The sequence below is a fragment of the Nerophis lumbriciformis genome, linkage group LG15 (assembly GCF_033978685.3).
Source record: "Nerophis lumbriciformis linkage group LG15, RoL_Nlum_v2.1, whole genome shotgun sequence".
NCBI lineage: Eukaryota > Metazoa > Chordata > Actinopteri > Syngnathiformes > Syngnathidae > Nerophis > Nerophis lumbriciformis.
Window position 1 is genome coordinate 31,188,502 of NC_084562.2, and position 18,241 is coordinate 31,206,742.

Below are 18,241 nucleotides of genomic sequence, written 5' to 3' on the forward strand. Positions count from 1 at the left end.
GTGGCCCGCAAAAGCTTGGAAATAACGTGACTTCATCTTTCTTACTAAATGTATTTGTTCTTTCAAGTTTGACAGTAAGATGGCATGTACTGCATATAATTGGTTTTGAACTTTATTATTATATGATCATGAGACAAATACTATATTAACTAAGGCTGTATAACAGTTCAAATATTTATTCACGATTAATCACATTTTGTCATAGTTAACTCAAAATGTACCACGATTAATCACAGATAGGTATAATATTTCATTATTAATAAGTGTACCCTAGACAGATCATTTCTTGCGGGGTCTGAGCTATACAAGCTGTAATCTGTGATTTTTCTACCTAAATAAATGCTTCTAATATTCTGTACATTACATGTTGTACAAGTTAATGGTCTTCATATTGCTGCATGACAATGTTTTAACCTTCTCTGTTAATTAATAAAATGTATTATTGAGCCTGCTAATCATTCTGTAATTGAGAACTTGACCAGAACATGTTTGTTTTCTCCTGGAAGCGACAATATATTGTATTACTTTATTTTGTTCGGTGTGGCGGCTAATATGAAGCTTGTACATTAAGGAGAAACTGAAATGTAGTTCAACCGGATGTATAGCGTAGAGCTTTTATTTTGAAGCCGGAAAAGTGTGTGATTGTTTTGAGAAAGTGTCTTGACATGTTTTTGATGTCGGATCGACTGTTTGCTATAAAAAAGTATCCTTTCGACCGTCTTTCATTTCTGTTGAGCTTTTATGTCATCTTACTCACTAAAGCAGTCACAGTAACTATCCAAATGTTATGTTATCACTGCACCTTCATCGTAATCTGAACACGGACATGAAGCACCACCCACCTCTGTACGACGCGCGCAGCAGGTGTTTGCTGCAGGGATGTCGCCTTTTTTCCTGGCAAAAAATAGTCCTTTCTTGTCGGGAGAACACCTTGTCATGGTTTTGAACCTGATATTTCCATAAGGTAGACTTTCTTTTGTGCATTTCTGCTTGCTTGTTGCTCATCAGTAGCAAGTGAACTGCAGCCAAGTTCCTCCCACTACGGCATGGCCCGGGTGTCAAAGAAGAAGTGTTCGCGTTAATCGCCCCTTAAAAAAATGAGTGCCAGTATTGAAATCTTTAGTTAACGCCTTATCACGTTAACTTTGACAGCCCTAATATTAACATAAAAATTTAAAAAAATACTTTGTTGTCACCCTGATTTAAGATTTCAAACATATCCATCAATTGGGATGCTGATTGTTATTCGCATTTCATAATTTTCGAAAATGGATTCAATAATTTCAGATTTTTTTCAATGTTATTCTTATTTTTCTTGTGTTTTTAAAAAAAAAACATTTTTAGACCATCTCTGGCTTACTCTACTTGCGCCTATAGGTATACAGTATGTCATATGTCATACTTCAGCAGCTTTTGTTACTGTAACTTGCTTTGAAAAGGTTTTATTATAATTTTTATACCAAATCATATACTGTTTTCCAAGAATTGATTTGATTTAAGAATTGATTCTGAATGGAATCATCCCGCCAAGAATCAGAATCGAATCGAACTGAGTTGTTGTAAGATTAGCACCACTAATCAATTTTTAGGTTAAAAAAAAATATCTAATTAAATGTATAGGCAATGTAATAATAACATGAGGTGATTATACATTAAAATACATTTATTTACTGTTATAAGCAGCCTTCTGAGGCGGCCATAACTGTGATGTGGCCCTCAATGAAAACAAGTTTGACACCCTTGATGTAGAGGCGGTAAAAGTCGTAACAAGTTTTTCGTAGGTAAGTGCTTGAAGGGCTAACTGAGCTGCCCTGATTTGAATTACCATTGACATGATTATTTATTTATCTGAATGCAACTGTGTGGGTTACATTCTTAAAATATGCTGCTGACAACAACTCCCTTTTTATTTTCATTCCTGTCACAAATGTCTCCATCACGTCCCTTTTGTTAGCTCTGTACACATGTTCCTGTCTACTGGGTAGTACTGGGAGCCTGTTGATTAAATTGAGCGTTGCTGCCACCTAGCTTCAGGCTTGTGTTAATTGTTTTAACATGAATACTTGAATCACCCTGCTGCTCGTAACCCCCCAGGAGGTCCAGACCCACTATTTTGAACTGGTCGCAGTTAAGCTTCCAACGGCACGGCAAGATAAGTGTCCGACGGCAGCGTATCCCAACGGGCCCCTTAGGCCCCATATAGGAACTGTAAGCCTTAAGCTAGGGATCTCGGGTTCTCAACTTGAGGAGGAAGCGGGGATGTTCAATGTCTAACGCATATGTGTCAAAGTCAAGGCATCTGGCCCTCGAATGAATGATCTATGGTCCCCGAGATGATATTTGATTAGTATTAGAACCGGCCCGCAGGCCACAGCTGCCTGCTGCTGTTTTGCACGCACCAATACTCCATTAGTGTTGATGCTAGGAATTTTCAAAATCAATTCATAAAAATGGGGTGCCACAGTAAATTTTTGGGGTCCCACTTTTTTGTAACCGTTTTAAAGACAAAGGATAAATGTATGCATTATCCTGTTATATCTCACATTCTATATTGTGATTTGGAAAAAGGTTGTCATAAAGGATACTTAATTCATTAAAAAAGATAATACAAAAGAAAACACATTTTTATGCATATGTAAATGTATTCAGTTAGAAACATTCATTCACTTTCTTCTTTCCTTCATGGATCTCAACTTTACCGCTGCTGGTAGTTTTTCTATATTTTTATTGTAATATTTTCAGAATGTGTTTGATCTATTTTTGGCCAAAGTAAGACAAATAAAACAATCTGAAGTTGTCTTGATTTTTTTAGTTTTAATGCCATGATTTTAATAGTCCGCGTGTGCACAGATTTTCCTGAGATAAAATGAATTTGACACCCCTGGTCTAACGATTTCAGGTTGATAGTTGAATCAGAGACTTCCACATCGAATCGTCAAATAGTCAACTATTCTAGGACACTGCTGACAAAAAAACAATGTAAAATGTTGCCGAAAATGAAGAAGAACAGTTCAAAAATCGGGGTGTACGAAAACCGAGGTACTGACCTACATTCTTGTGTTTTTTTAGTTTCTTTGATGCGTAAAATGTATCAAAGTGACATCCCTTAAAAGTTATGTATGTAATAATTAGGGATGATGTTTGATAAGAAATGATCGAGTTCGAGCCTATTATCGAATCCTCTTATCGAACCGATTCCTTATTGATTCTCTTATCGAGTCCAGATAGGTTGTTGTATATGGGAAAAAACCCACAATATTTGGTTTAACAAAAGCTCACTTTTATTATATAAGAAAAAAATAAAATCTAATAAATAAATAAATATCTACTGTTACTCCCCTAAAAAAAAAAATTGACTGTTGTTACCCAAAGTTTATTAACAGTAACACAAAAACAACCTGTCTCTGTGATCACTATAGGTGTATAAATAATAATATAGTGTTAAATAAAATCAGTCCCTTGGGCACAAAACTTAAAATAATACAGCTCTCCAAAAAGTGTCCTTCTGCTGCTATTTGACATAACTGTTTGTCATGATGCTTTGACATGTTTGCACTTTATTTCTTTATTGAAAGAAAATTCTATGAAGAGAAAAGTTGTTTGCAAATGTGGTTACAATACTAAAAAATGAAAAGTTAAAGCTAAAAAAAGAAATACACTTTATTGAGTTAACATTATTTCTTTATAGGGGGAAATATGTGATGTTATGAGCTAGGGAATATAACAACTACATTACCCAGCATGCAACGGGAGTGACGAGCATGCGCGGTAGCCCCGAAAAGTGTTGTTGCATGTCGCCACCCGGCAGCTAAAAATGAGGTTATGAGCACGCTGTGAAAGTAAACGTCAAGAACTTAGCCAACACGCCTCGTCTGCATTATTTATAATTAGACAGACAACACATATACAGTGTGATTTTGTTGTGTTTACAAGGAAAGAAAAACAAAAGTTAAAAAAGAGAGATATGTTGTATATATATGTATGTGCTGCGGTTGCTTTAAGAACGTTGCCGTCAGAGGCGGGTAGTAACCCGCTACATTTACTCCGTTACATCTACTTGAGTAACTTTTGGGATAAATTGTACTTCTAAGAGTAGTTTTAATGCAACTTACTTTTACTTTTACTTGAGTATATTTATAGAGAAGAAACGCTACTTTTTCTCCGCTACTTTTATCTACATTCAGCTCGCTACTCGCTACTAATTTTTATCGATCTGTTAATGCACGCTTTGTTTGTTTTGGTCTGTTAGACAGACCTTCATAGTGCCTGCGTTACTGGTGACGTTTCACTCCGTTCCACCAATAAAATGCAGTCACTAGTGACGTTTGACTCCGTTCCACCAATCAGATGCAGTCACTGGTGACGTTGGACCAATCAAACAGAGCCAGGCGGTCACATGACCTGACTTAAACAAGTTGAAAAACTTATTGGGGTGTTACCATTTAGTGGTCAATTGTACGGAATATGTACTGTACTGTGCAATCTACTAATAAAAGTTTCAATCAATCAATCAAAAGTGTGAAGGAAAAAAGACACTTTTTTATTTCAAACGTACATCCCGTCAAAAGCCTAAAGACTGACTGCACAGTTCCTGTCTTCACAATAAAAGTGCCGCTCCATCGCGCCTGCGCTTTCAAAACAAGAGTCTCCAAAAGCCAGCGCAAACAAGCTAGCAAGCTACGGAGTTTGCCGCCAATGTATTTCTTGTAAAGTGTATAAAAACGAATATGGAAGCTGGACAGATAAGATACCAAAAACCAACCACTTTCATGTGGTATTAGACAGAAAGGACGAACTTTTTTTCTCCTGCATTTGAAAACGTGGACGTTATCATCACTACTGTCTGATTACAATCAATGCAAGTCATCAGAATCAGGTAATACACCAACTTATATTCTTGTCAACATGAAAGAAAGGAATCTATATGTGTTAAACATGCATGTATATTCATTAAAACACCTTTAACATGTAAACAAAAACGGCAAAATAAATAAATATAAATTATATACTGTATATATCAATGTATGTGTATATATGTATATATATATATATATATATATATATATATATATATATATATATATATATATATATATATATATATGATATGTGTGTGTATGTTACTCATCAGTTACTCAGTACTTGAGTAGTTTTTTCACAACATACTTTTTGCTTTTACTCAAGTAAATATTTGGGTGACTACTCATTACTTTTACTTGAGTAATAAATCTCTAAAGTAACAGTACTCTTACTTGAGTACAATTTCTGGCTACTCTACCCACCTCTGGTTGCCGTACAGCTGCCGTAAAGGAGGTGCGTTGCTAGCCTGGTTGCTATGTTTCCGGTTGGTCGTAAAAGTGTTGGTCATGTGTTTGTACCCTGCTCAAATCTCTCAGTAAAGTTATTCATTGGATTATACCTTTTGCTTTTAACTTTATTACATCTTGGAGCGCTTTTTCCGGTCCATTGTTTTTCCTGCTTTCCCTATCTGCGCCTAATGACTGAGCTACGTGACGTAATTTCTTGTGACGGGATTTGTTCCCAGGGATTTGAATAAAGAACCAACTCTTTTTCTCTACTATAGTAATCTCGATAACAGGTACCGGTTCTCAACAAGGAATTCGAGTCCGAGGACTCGGTTCTTTTCTTATCGAACAACCGAGAAAATCGGTTTCGAGTATCATCCCTAGTAATAATGCAGTGTTGTCAAACTTTTTTCACCAAGTACCACCTAAAAATAAACTTGGCTCTCCAATTACCAGCATAATGACCAACATTAAAATACAGTAGCGTAGTAGGGCCAGTATTCATTAAAAACAAGGCAGAGGTTTTAAAGGGTACATTTAATATTTTTGGCTACTATAACATTACACACAGTTTGAACAGTAACACTGTGTTGGAATATAGGAAAATAAAACACTGTACATTAATTAAGTGATTTGTTTGGTGTTGGCATTGGTTCATGTACTCCAGTTTGGGAATCCCTGTAATAATGTGTTTGACCTAAGTCAGTTCTAGTTTAACTCCCCAAAGAGATCCTATTTTTACTGTGTTCCGTCAAAACAATGTGAAAGACAAAATGCAAAAATAAAGAGGAAAGTGACGTTCGAAGCAGCTATTTCAACACCGTGGTCACATGATGTTCTCTGTCTTTGCCCTCAGCTGCGAGTTCTGCTGTCACCATGTCCGACAACGAGGAAGTGTAAGTGCATCACACACACACACACACACACACACACACACACACACAGTCCGTGACAGCACAAGCTGCTGTCAGATGTTGACTGATGATTTCAACTACTGTACGTAGAGACAGCTGTGTTTTCACCTTTGGTTGATTTCTGACTTCTTTTCATATTTCAGGGATCATTTTGAGGGTGAGTGACCATTCAGGAATGTTTGACTGAGTTTTCAAGCATCCACAAAAGTTTCAGCTGTCAAACTGGTGTCCACATGAAAGCGTCCTTTGACGCTGACCAAATTAGCTTGTATTCTTGTTGACTTGTTGGCCATGTTGCCACGGCAACTGATGTCCTATAATTAGGCTTGGATAATAATGTGCATGTTTAAAGTAGATTCATGTTTTTATTGGAGTGAAATAGAGAATTTGACGCTGACCAAATTAGCTTGTATTCCTGACTTGTTGGCCAACTGAAACTTAATTAGGTTTGGATAATAATGTGCATGTTTGAAGTAGATTCATGTTTGGTACGCCAAAAAAAACACTTAATTAAAGTACAGTGTTTTATTTTCCTATATTCAAACACAGTGTTACTGTTCAAACTGTGTGTAATGTTACAGTGGCCAACAATATTAAATGTACAGGACCACAGAAAAGTAGGGGTGGGCAATTCTGTAAATTTTATATAGATTCGAAACAAAGTTGTTTAGAAATCGACTTTTTCCTGTCATGGGTTGCCACAGCGAGTCAACCACATGAAGGATATTTATTATTACGATCTAGGTTTCGCCTTTTTGCGGGTCCAGAATTCCTGGCAGTTATTATTATTATTGACGTTGATGATTGATTCACCCACACCTCCCTACAGGAGAGCTAATTTAGATGTATTCATGCTGTGTGAGTAATACTTCAATTTCAAGTACAAATTGGGAAGTTTTGTATCACTCAGCTCAGGTGATGTTGCCAATAAAAAAATATATATTTTCTTTTGTTTCCCCATTTCATGCTGTCTTCGCAAAACTGAAGATGAGGAAGGTAAAAATGACTTAGCGGTTGTAAGCTTTGAGGATTGGTCTACACTAATTTGTTAGCTTGGGTTCCACGCTTAAGTTGAAGTGTTTGACACGGACATCTGGTGCACTGTCGATACAAGAAATACTCTTACAGTATCTTCCAGGGGTTAAGTCTAAAATAAGATTTGAGTTAGTCTGCTTCACTGCACAATACATTTAGAGTTATTGTATTTAAACATCCCAAAAAATCTAGGATTTTCTGGCTTGGCCCAAACTCGCACCCAGCTGTCAGTCAAATAGTTCCAAGTTAAGGGTGTAGGCCCACTGTGGACTTCTGAGTGATGTTATGAATCACATGGTTAAGCAAAAAATGCTAAAGAGCTTCGAGGCTCACTGCATTTATTTTCTTGCCTTGTGATCTGTTACACTTCCGTGCAATTGTCATTGACATCTTTCACGCAAACGCCATGGAGGTGTCTCCAATAGTGTCCATTGTCAGTCTCACCACTGTGGTTGGTCACCAGGGGCAAATGTGTGCGGCAACATACAAAGATTGCATCACAGAAATGATCTAAAACCACAAACAACAAAAAAACTTATGCAACAGGAAACTGCTGCCAGTACAAATGCCGCAATCAGATAATAGCTGCAAAACCAAAAACAAATGCAAAAGAAAGAAAAATGCGCTTTTAAATTTTGCCATTTTTCTTCTAGTCACCTGCCTTTCAAGATGGATATTAGCCTGTCTAAATCCCATATTGTTCCATTAACAAATTGGTTCCATTGTTTCGCATTTGTTTTTTATCATGCAGCTTTTATGTGCGTGAATTAATTAATTAATAGATGGTATTTATTTCTTTGGATTGTTTCTGCTTTTGTAGTGTTTTGACCATTTGCCCCTGTCAGCCACCATAGAATCCAACCTATTAAAAGATTAGTTATTTTTTAAATGCTCTCTCATTCTTTAGATTTTTACAATGTGAAATTTTAACAACGTTATTGTAATGAGATCTATAATTGTATATGTATGTAGCTCCTCAGGGCATTGGATCGATCGCATCGTATCACCTTTCATCCGAGCAGGCTTTATCACTTCATGCTCATGACTAGATAGGACAGCTCTAGTCCCAGTTCAGATCTAATCCTAGAGCGGTCCAGTGTAGTCTTGAACCAATAAAGCCTGCTCAGATGATACTAGATAGGACGGCTCAAGTCCAAGAGCAGGCTTCATGGGTTCATGATCATGACTAGATAGGATGGCTCTAGTCCAAAAGCCGACCTGTCTAGTCATGGGCATTAACCGTTGAAGCTTGAACAGATGGTACTGGTTGGGACATCTCTAATCCCAGTCCTCAATCGTAGTCTTATCTAGTCATGAGCATGCACTGATAAAGCCTGCTCAGATGATACTATATAGGACAGCTCTAGTCCGAGAGCAGGCTTCATGGATTCATTATGATGACTAGATAGGATAGCTCTAGTCCGAGAGCAGTCCTGTCTAGTCATGAACATTACCCGTTGAAGCTAGAACAGATGGTACCGGTTGGGACATCTTTAATCCCAGTCCAGCTCTATAGTCGTACTGTAGAGCAGTCTAACTCCTTGGTAGTCATGAGCATGCACTGATAAGGCCTGCTCAGATGATACTAGATAGGACAGCTGTAGTCTGAGGCTTAAAGTCTTCTAAGACTAACTAAGCAGTCCGTTAGCGATCGGTCCAATGTCCTGAGAGAATAAAAAAACCTGGATGAATAAGAATATTCACAGGCACTTAAGTATACAGACTCATTCTTAACTTTTAGGGGTTTGAATCCTATTCGTACTTTTAGTTGTATTCATGTTTTGACTAAATAAAGGACAGTCGCCAAGCTCAACATGGCTTTTGTGTGAATAAAGTCACATGGCTCCCATCGTCATCGTCATCATCATCTGTTTCTCTTCTTGTTTTCCAGCAGCATCATCCTTCGCTCACCAATCCATCTTCTGTGTAACTAAAGCAATCTCTCACTTTTGTTTTTTAATGGCTCTGTCATGTCTGTGGTCTTCATTAATGGCCTCCTCCGACACCCTCCCTCTACTTGGCGGTTTGGTGCATGCTGCGTGGCCGTAGCCCAGGAGGAGCTAGTAGAAGTAGAAGTAGCCCCTGAGGCGGAGGCCCAGGTAGAAGCAGAGCCCGAGGTAGAAGCAGAGCCCGTGGTAGAAGCAGAGCCCGTGGTAGAGCCAGAACCAGAGGCAGAACCAGAGCCACAGGAGGTGGTTCAAGAGGAGGAAGGTACGTGCCTTGGGCAGTCTGTTTACCCTTCTCCTGCTACCCTCTCAGCTCTCTGCTCTCTAGGACTGTCGGCACTGCAAAACGTAGCTTCATTGGTTAAAGTTTTGGAAAAACTGAGACAAACCGCGACTCCACTCCAATTCAGACAATGCTACTTTCAGCACCTTATAGGGCAAGGATTCATATCTGCTAACTCAAACAGTTGTATGCACCTACATAGTGATAAGGCAATACAACCACAAAATGTATCCCAGTCGATCAATAAAGAAAGAAAATAACTCAAATATATTCATTTAATACATTATCACAATGCTCTGTTTGTATTTGAACTTAGAGCCCGATAAAGGGTTAAAAGTTCCGCATTGCAATTAGTTTCACTTTCGATGTTGAGAGTCAGTGTTCGTGGGAAGCAACTAAAATGATTTCATTCTACATGCTTCATGTCTTGCATTATGGAAGCATGCAGGCAGCATATGCTGTGCCTTGTGGAAATACAAACATGCATGTCAACACATTCAAATGGTTGCAACAGTTACAGTACATTGCGACGGGTTGGACCATAACGAATATTATTGTTAATGAATGACTTGGTCACCAGAGAATGTGGAAAAAAAAGAAATAATTTTGACCTGCACATTAAAGGGGCCCTATCCTACATTTGCATTTGCAAGAGTTATGTTGAAAATGTTGTACTCTTTCACATAATGTGGAAGAGTCGTATCATGAGGTTGGTGTGTTTTTATTCCTATACCACTCCTAAATCACTTCAACGGTCGGAGCTAAAGATGCACCTCACACGATCACTGCTCCTCTGCTCTCACCACTTCTTGGGCAGAGGCTACAGTTTGACCGCCGAATTCTCCAATATCTTAAATTTCTTCAGTATTTGCTGATAAGCATTAGCACGCAACCCTTCTAGGTGGGTGTGCATATGCAGATACCCAACCAATTGCAAAAAAAAAGTATGCGTGGTCTCGGAGCAGGCTGCAGAATCCCAATACGTTGGCCAAGAGGAAAATAATGCAGATTTACCCCGTACACAACTTGAAGCTTTATAGTGTATTTTATATCCATCCATCAATCCATTTCTACCGCTTGTCCCTTTCGGGGTCGCGGGGGGTGCTGGAGCCTATCTCAGCTGCATTCGGGCGGAAGGCGGGGTACACCCTGGACAATCAAAGGGCCAACACAGATAGACAGACAACATTCACACTCACATTCACACACTCGGGCCAATTGAGTGTTGCCAATCAAGCTATCAAAACTACTTATTTCAAAAGCGCTTAAAATGTGCAGGATAGGACCCCTTTAAGCGTTTAAGATGTTTAATTTATGTGGTAACAAAAGAAGTATAATTTGAAGTGTTTTTGTTGCCGTCTGAAAAAATTCTTTATGTGTAAGTAGGCTATGGGGAACAAGGCTCTGCTATACTTTGCACTTTAGCCTTGTTCTAACAAAGAACCCTAAAGTGCTTCTGTAGAACCCTCATGAACCATTGTTTTTAGAATGAGCAAATATTTTTGCAAAACTTCAGTGTTAGCTGTCACATAATAAACTGTCTTTCCATTTCGCTGCATTAGTGTGCTATGACTGTGACATGAACTCTGCATAGAATGTTTCAAGGGAGAAGAAGAAATCCAACTGTTTTTTTTACATGATTTAATTGTCCCTTTCCATCCGAGGCTTGGGATGAATTGACACAGTGTTTGAAATTGATTAACACCTTGGATGGCGGGTCGTTTGATCATGTATAAGCCATTTGTTCAGCTCCCTTAATTCTTTTTGTGAGTAGATGAGAAGTGATAGTGGCAAGCTGCACCTTAGCATTTACACTGGGGTGTTGTCATCGCTGCTAATTGACACATGCTCTGTCCATGCAACACCCCAGTTTAGTAAATGGGCCCTCATGAGCAGTGCATTAATAATATTTGTTCTGCTCTTGCTTTGGACGCTTGCTGCATGCAGAAGCCTATGAAGAGGAAGGTATGTTGATTTAGATTATTTCGTTTTATTAATGTGGGTTTTTTTTTCATTCTGCAAAGCTTTTTCCACATGCCAACTTGGTTTCCAGAGAAAGGCAGAAATAATTGTGTCCCTTAAGTGTCATTAGTGCAGCGGTTCTCCAAAGTCACTTCGGCTGATTTTTTTCCGAAAACATCGCACAGTTCTCCGAAACATCTTCATTCTCCAAACTTATAATTTGACACCACAACGGTGTAGATTTTGTCTTTTTACCTCCATAAAACCAACTTGCCTTGTGTTAGGTATTATTTGCATATGATTTGATACCAGTGCCAAATCGAACTGGAACTTTAAAAAAGTTCATATAAACACATTTCTAAGTTATAAATTAACCAAATCAATTATAGTCATAACATTTTAACATGCATACATTCCGCACAATTCAAGCAGAAATGACTACAGTAGTTCATGCACAACTGTGCCGTTGTTTGACTTACGTTGCAAATGTCTGTGATAGTTAGTTCTCCATGCGAGAGTTGTATGTTTTTTGAGCGAAATTAAGTCACTTACATGACATTACTTGCACAATGTATCTTCAAGCAAGAGTCTGCACCATTTAAGGTGAAGTACAACCAAACTTTTGAGCGTTTCGGCCGAGCACTTTAGCTAGATGCTTACCATTGACAGGTGAAAAAAATGATGTTAAGCCTAACATCATAAGGACAGCTTTATCTCATGTATGCGTTTTTTCAGTGCCAGTAAAAAATAAAGTCCTGAAGTTACAGTTTTATCATTTCCGACTGTCTTTGAGGCCCTCAATGTTTACAGACTGAGTCCTGTTTGGTGATGCATTTAGAGAAGAAAGTTAAGTTTTGGCGTGGTAACCCGTTTGTTCCGATAAAAAGATTGCCGATTACCATACGTGAAGACGCTACAAAAGTAACCAGTAATTTAGCACCGAAATGAGGCAACAGTACCTACTTAGTTTATTGATCTGGTTACTAACTCAACTTTATTTAGGACTTGAAGAAATAAAAAAAAATTAGGGATCCATGTCCCACAGTTGAAGAAACGCTGCATTAGTAATTCATGAGGAACCAAAACGTTGATTCATGGTTAAACTACTCATCTCTGCCTTTTCTCTTCTTTGTATGAATTTGTCCCGCCAGTGGAGGACGAAGATCTAGATGGTATTTTGTATTTCCTGCTGAGTCGTGTTGCTTTGCTTGTTTTTTTTTTTCCTTCCCGTTGAAGTGAGGTTATCTCAACCAGTGTTTCCCAACCAAGCCCAGGCACATGTTTTACTTCAGAAAAATCTCACGGAACGCCACCAAAAAGTTATGCATTCAATCAACGCAACCGGACTGTTCAGATTGTCTTAGAAGATGTTTTCCCCTTTGATTGATTGATTGATTGATTAAGACTTTTATTAGTAGATTGCACAGTACAGTACATATTCCGTACAATTGACCACTAAATGGTAACACCCGAATACATTTTTCAACTTGTCCACTTACCTTTTACCAGGGTAGGCTTGATCAGTTCTTATTCAAAGACTAGATAGGACAGCTCTTCTTTAGGGTGTAGAGATAGATTTGAGATGTCCTATCTAGTATTTGAGCTTGAGCTGATGGATCTTGCTTGGATGAAAGGTGCAACATCTTCTAAGACAACCTGAACAGTCCGGTTGCCCTGAGAAACCCTGAGAAAACTGGATAGCACAAATAGCACTATGTTTAATTAAGTAGGCTTTTAGCCTTTAATTGTTTTTCCTGTCACTATACGTCACTGGCATAGCTAGATGAGTAATGATACATTATTTGTACTAAAACTTTTCGGACAAATGATCTGAAATTGGATAATTTACCGCTGATTTCTCACAGCGCGCCCATGTGCCGTGGCACAGCGGTTGGGACTCACTGCTCTAAGCTAATCACAAACCACGTGAACTGTGAAAACCCAGCTCTGTTTACCGTGCAAATGGATTAACAGTAATTTGACTCCTCGTTGTCAAATGTTTGCTGAAGTATGTCCAAAACAACCAAACCATTCAAGTGATTTCTCACATACTGATTAGTGTTCCCTTCGCACACTAATACACACTTTATTAACTCAATAAATCAGGTGACAGTGGGGACTTAATACAGAGAATTTGTCGTGGAAAGTGTTTATAAAACAAAGCCTCACATTATTCATTCCTCTACTGGTGGTGTGAAACCAACCATGCACTTGCACCCCCGTGTTGTAACTCAACTTCTCGACATGGATCCTCTCCTTGATTAACCAACTTTCTGGACTTCATCTTTCTGCACATCCTTGCCCCTAACAATGTGATTTCTCTCCTCTCTCCCTGTTATTGGGTATCGTTATCATGATGCTGAACATCCAGAAGAAAAGCCCAAGTACAAGTAAGGAATTATCAGACTTATTGAATAAGCATTGCAGACATGATGTATTGGTGACTCATGATGAAAATGTGATGTTATTTGCCTTTACAGACCATCTGCTCCCAAGATCCCCGATGGGGAGAAAGTAGACTTTGATGTAAGTATATTTGAGTTAGCCTTTTATTTATTTAGCTACTGTGTGTTTAATTCTAGCTTACATCAGTTGACGACTGGTTTGGCTGTAGGACCAAATATAAACCCTTGATGACCAATGGAAATGTTTAATCTCAGATTTTTAAATATAACTAATGAAAAAAAAATGAAGTTTGAATTTGAGATAGTGCAAAATAAGACAAATGTGTCAGCACAAAACAAACAATAGTGAAAAGTAAAAATTAGGGGCGCGCAAAAAATATATTCCCATCCGAATCGTGATTCTTATTCACCCTGATTTAATCAACTCATAATTTTTAAAAAAAGGAATAAATTTTTTTTAAATACATTTTCAGGCCATCTCCATGCAACCAGAAGAAGTTTTTCTAACCTATAACCTGTTTTGATAAAGGTTTCATTATAATTATTATAACAAATAATTTTGAGAATCTGTTTGAATTCAGAATCGAATCTAAATTCAATCAATCAATCATCAATCAGTCATTACAAGTTTATTTATATAGCCCTTAATCACAACTGTCTCAAAGGGCTGCACAAGCCACAACGACATCCTCGGCTCAGATCCAAGGGCAAGAAAAAACTCAACCCAATGTGTTACAATGAGAAACCTCGGAGGGGACCCCTTTGGGCGACCGGTGCAATGGATGTCGAGTGGATCTAGTTAAAAGTGTGAGAGTCCAGTCCATAGTGGATCATCATGAGTGGAGACAGGCCAGCAGTACAGAGACATGCCCAACTGATGCACAGATGAGTGGTCCACCCCTTTGAACAGCTAGCGCGTCATCTGTAACCTCTCCACGCAGGAGAAGAGGGCAGAGTAGAAAAGAGACGGCAGATCAACTGGTCCAAAAGGGGGGTCTATTTAAAGGCTAGCGTATATAAATGAGTTTTAAGATGGGACTTAAATGCTTCTACTGAGGTAGCATCTCACCGGGAGGGCATTCCAGAGTACTGGAGCCCGAATAGAAAACGCTCTAAAGCCCAGGAATACGGAATTGGTTTGAATGGTTAGGTGCCAAAAGATTCACACCCCTACTGGAAAGTTTTCCCTATTCTGCTCCTGCTAACATTTAGTCTCCAATAGCAATGTTAACAGGCAGACAACCGATTCGTATTAGATTCCATTTCAAAGCATTTACTTTGAAGCACTATAAACATAAATACAGACATGAATACTATCACATATCGCGTACATAACATATCAAATAATTTTCCTGTGACAATCAACATAAACAAAACACATTTGAACAAGTGTGCTAACTAGATGATAATTTACATTTTAAAAAATCCTATATAGCCTATGCGAGCGATAAACATTAGCAAATTTACATGGCTATTTGGAGGACCTCCACATTAAATAAGATTACTAAAATGTACATTCCACTTAAACAGAATGTATAATAAAAAAAATTAAAATACTTACAGGCTCAACAAGAGACAGGAATGGCGCATTCAGCATCTTAGTTTCGGTAGACTACCAACAAACTACCTTCCTCTAAAGAAAGAAAAAAGCGCTACAGCAGGGGTCCCCAAACTATGGCCCGCGGGCCGGATACGGCCCCCCAGCATCCAAAATCCGACCCACGGAAAAGTCCCAAGTAAAATGTATTTATTTATTTATTTATTTATTATTTTAATCTTTCCTTTCTAATCCGTTTTCTACCGCTTGTTACTCTCGGTGTCAGGCAAATCATATTGTCTAAAAATGAATTTTCCCATCGATAACGTGACAATGTTAAATGTCAAAACGGATTAAAAAGACAATGTACATATATATATGTATATATATATATATATATATATATATATATATATATATATATATATATATATATATATATATATATATATATACAGCCCGGCCCCCGGCCAAATTTTTTTAACCCAATGCGGCCCACGAGTCAAAAAGTTTGGGGACCCCTGCGCTACAGAGTAGGGGTGGGTGATACTGGGAATGTGTGTACCGATTCGTTACCAATTATATACATGGCTACTATCGCCATTGACTGCATGAGCATCCATTTATCCATCCATTTTCTACCGCTTGTTCCTTTTATTTTTCTGAAAATAAAATAGTTTTTATAACTTCATGCAACAATATAAAACAATTTATTAGTATATCATTCATTCAATCAATCAAAGTTTACCTATATTGCCCTTAGCCTGCCGCAAGCTCTGTGGAATCTATTGATATTTTACAGACTATTTTGATTTTCAAAGTTGTAAAAATACAGGACAAAGTATGTGTTGACAGCTACGGAACGCATATTTTTGTTTCTGAAAACGGGACGGTTCCGTTTTTCAAGGGATGGTTGGCAACCCGAGCCTAATACTACAAATCTACTTTGAATTGAACAAAATAACGTATATTATTTCAAAATAACTGAAACAATAAAACATACTGAGTACATCATTAGAACTTTTGCTACTGTACCAAAAGGCTTAAGCAACTTTGAAGCTAAAAGACATAGCAATATTTCCATAGCCAATTTTGCTATGGTATAATTGAATTAAAACAGTAATAACAGTTGATGTGTAACATTGGGCACCCTATTAATGCATTAGAACAGAGACTGCTGCTGTACTTGTACCACTAGTGGTAGGTAGGCTCCATTTAGTGGTGCACCAAATAACTACTTAATTAAATATTTGATTCATTATTTAAGTACAGTGTTTTATTTTCCTATATTCAAACACGGTGTTACCGTTCAAACTGTGTGTAATGTTACAATGGCCAAAAATATAAAAAATATAAATAAAACTTTAGCCTTGTTTTTAATCAGTCAAAGTTTATTTATATAGCCCTTAATCAGAATGACTTCCCCTGATCTGAAAGCACATCCGGGCAAGGAAAAACTAAAATGGGGGAAAAAAAGAATCCCTAGGAAGGGGTCACTGATGTGGGGACCCACCTCCTGGTTGACCAGCTGCAAGCCAAATGGGTACAGTTATTGTAAATGATTCATGATGATGTGAGAGTCCAGTCCATTGGGGGCAAGCAGAGGGTCGTAGAAGGTTTTCATCTATGCCATAGAGGAGTTGTCCACCCCCGGGTCATGACTTAGAATAGCCAGTGCCTCCTCCACTCTGGTACCTCTCCAGGTATATTATCCGCGGCCACCTGGTAACCTCTCCATGCAGGAGAGGAGGGCTAGAGTATATAGATGAGTTTTAAGGTGGGACTTAAATGCTTGTACCGAGGTAGCATCTCTAACTGTTCATTCCAGAGTACTAAAGTCAAAATAGAAAACGCTCTAGCGCCTGCCGACTTTTTTTGGACTCTGGGAATCACTAATAACCTAGCATTGAATACTTAGGCCTACTACGCTACTGTATTTTAATGTTGGTCATTACGGTGGTGCTTGGAGAGCCAAGTGTTTTTTAAGGTGGTAGTTGGTGGAAAAAGTTTGGGAACCACTGCATTAGACTTGTTAAATGGCTTTAAAATTACTTTTATGCAAAAAATAAGCTAAATACCCACATTACATGTAAAGCTACGTCATGTGACTGTCACATGACAACCGCTCCCAACATAGTTCCTCAACAACGAGTTTGTCCACACGGCTTGTTTGGAGTCAATCAATCACCTGGAGCGGCTGTGTGGTTCGAGGTTGACAGCTCAGGGCTTTTATTTCATTGCGGAGCGCTTCTGGACTTATCTCTCATTTGATGGGGATTTGTGATCACTGATTTGAGCCAAGGGATGGACTGAGCAGATGATCACTATTAAAAACATTTGTCTGTATGTATTTGTGAAATGTAAATCAGGGGTCCTTAACCTTTTTGATCTCGGGGCCCAACTTTCCCACTACAGAGGAGCCCGGGGCCCACTCAAACATTAACACTAAATTAGTCATCTTCTTGATTTTTAAAGGGGAACGTTATCATAATTTCAGAAGGGTTAAAACCATTAAAAATCAGTTCCCAGTGGCTTATTTTATTTTTCGAAGTTTTTTCAAAATTTTACTCATCACGCAATATCCCTAAAAAAAGCTTCAAAGTGCCTGATTTTAACCATCGTTATATACACCCGTCCATTTTCCTGTGACGTCACACAGTGATGCCAACACAAACAAATATGGCGGTTAGAACAGCAAGGTATAGCGACATTAGCCCGGATTCAGACTCGGATTTCAGCGGCTTAAGCGATTCAACAGATTACGCATGTATTGAAACGGATGGTTGTAGTGTGGAGGCAGGTAGCGAAAACCAAATTGAAGAAGAAACTGAAGCTATTGAGCCATATCGGTTT

At 38.3% G+C, this 18,241-nt stretch overlaps 1 protein-coding gene across 4 annotated transcripts in view; it reads left to right on the plus strand.

Annotated features, from left to right (window-relative positions):
• The window catches only part of tnnt3b (troponin T type 3b (skeletal, fast)), a 41,887-nt gene that overhangs the window by 7,510 nt on the left and 16,136 nt on the right, over positions 1-18,241 (plus strand). Inside the window, exons 2-8 of one of the 4 annotated variants that reach the window (XM_061934046.2) lie at positions 6,163-6,202; positions 6,364-6,377; positions 9,305-9,466; positions 11,432-11,449; positions 12,598-12,618; positions 13,818-13,836; positions 13,927-13,972. In XM_061934046.2, the coding sequence (XP_061790030.1) occupies positions 6,183-6,202; positions 6,364-6,377; positions 9,305-9,466; positions 11,432-11,449; positions 12,598-12,618; positions 13,818-13,836; positions 13,927-13,972 (300 nt within the window). In that variant the 5' untranslated portion in view covers positions 6,163-6,182. The remainder of the gene's footprint in view (positions 1-6,162; positions 6,203-6,363; positions 6,378-9,304; positions 9,467-11,431; positions 11,450-12,597; positions 12,619-13,817; positions 13,837-13,926; positions 13,973-18,241) is intronic. The other 3 variants (XM_072914836.1, XM_061934048.2, XM_061934047.2) reach the window with 3 other exon arrangements.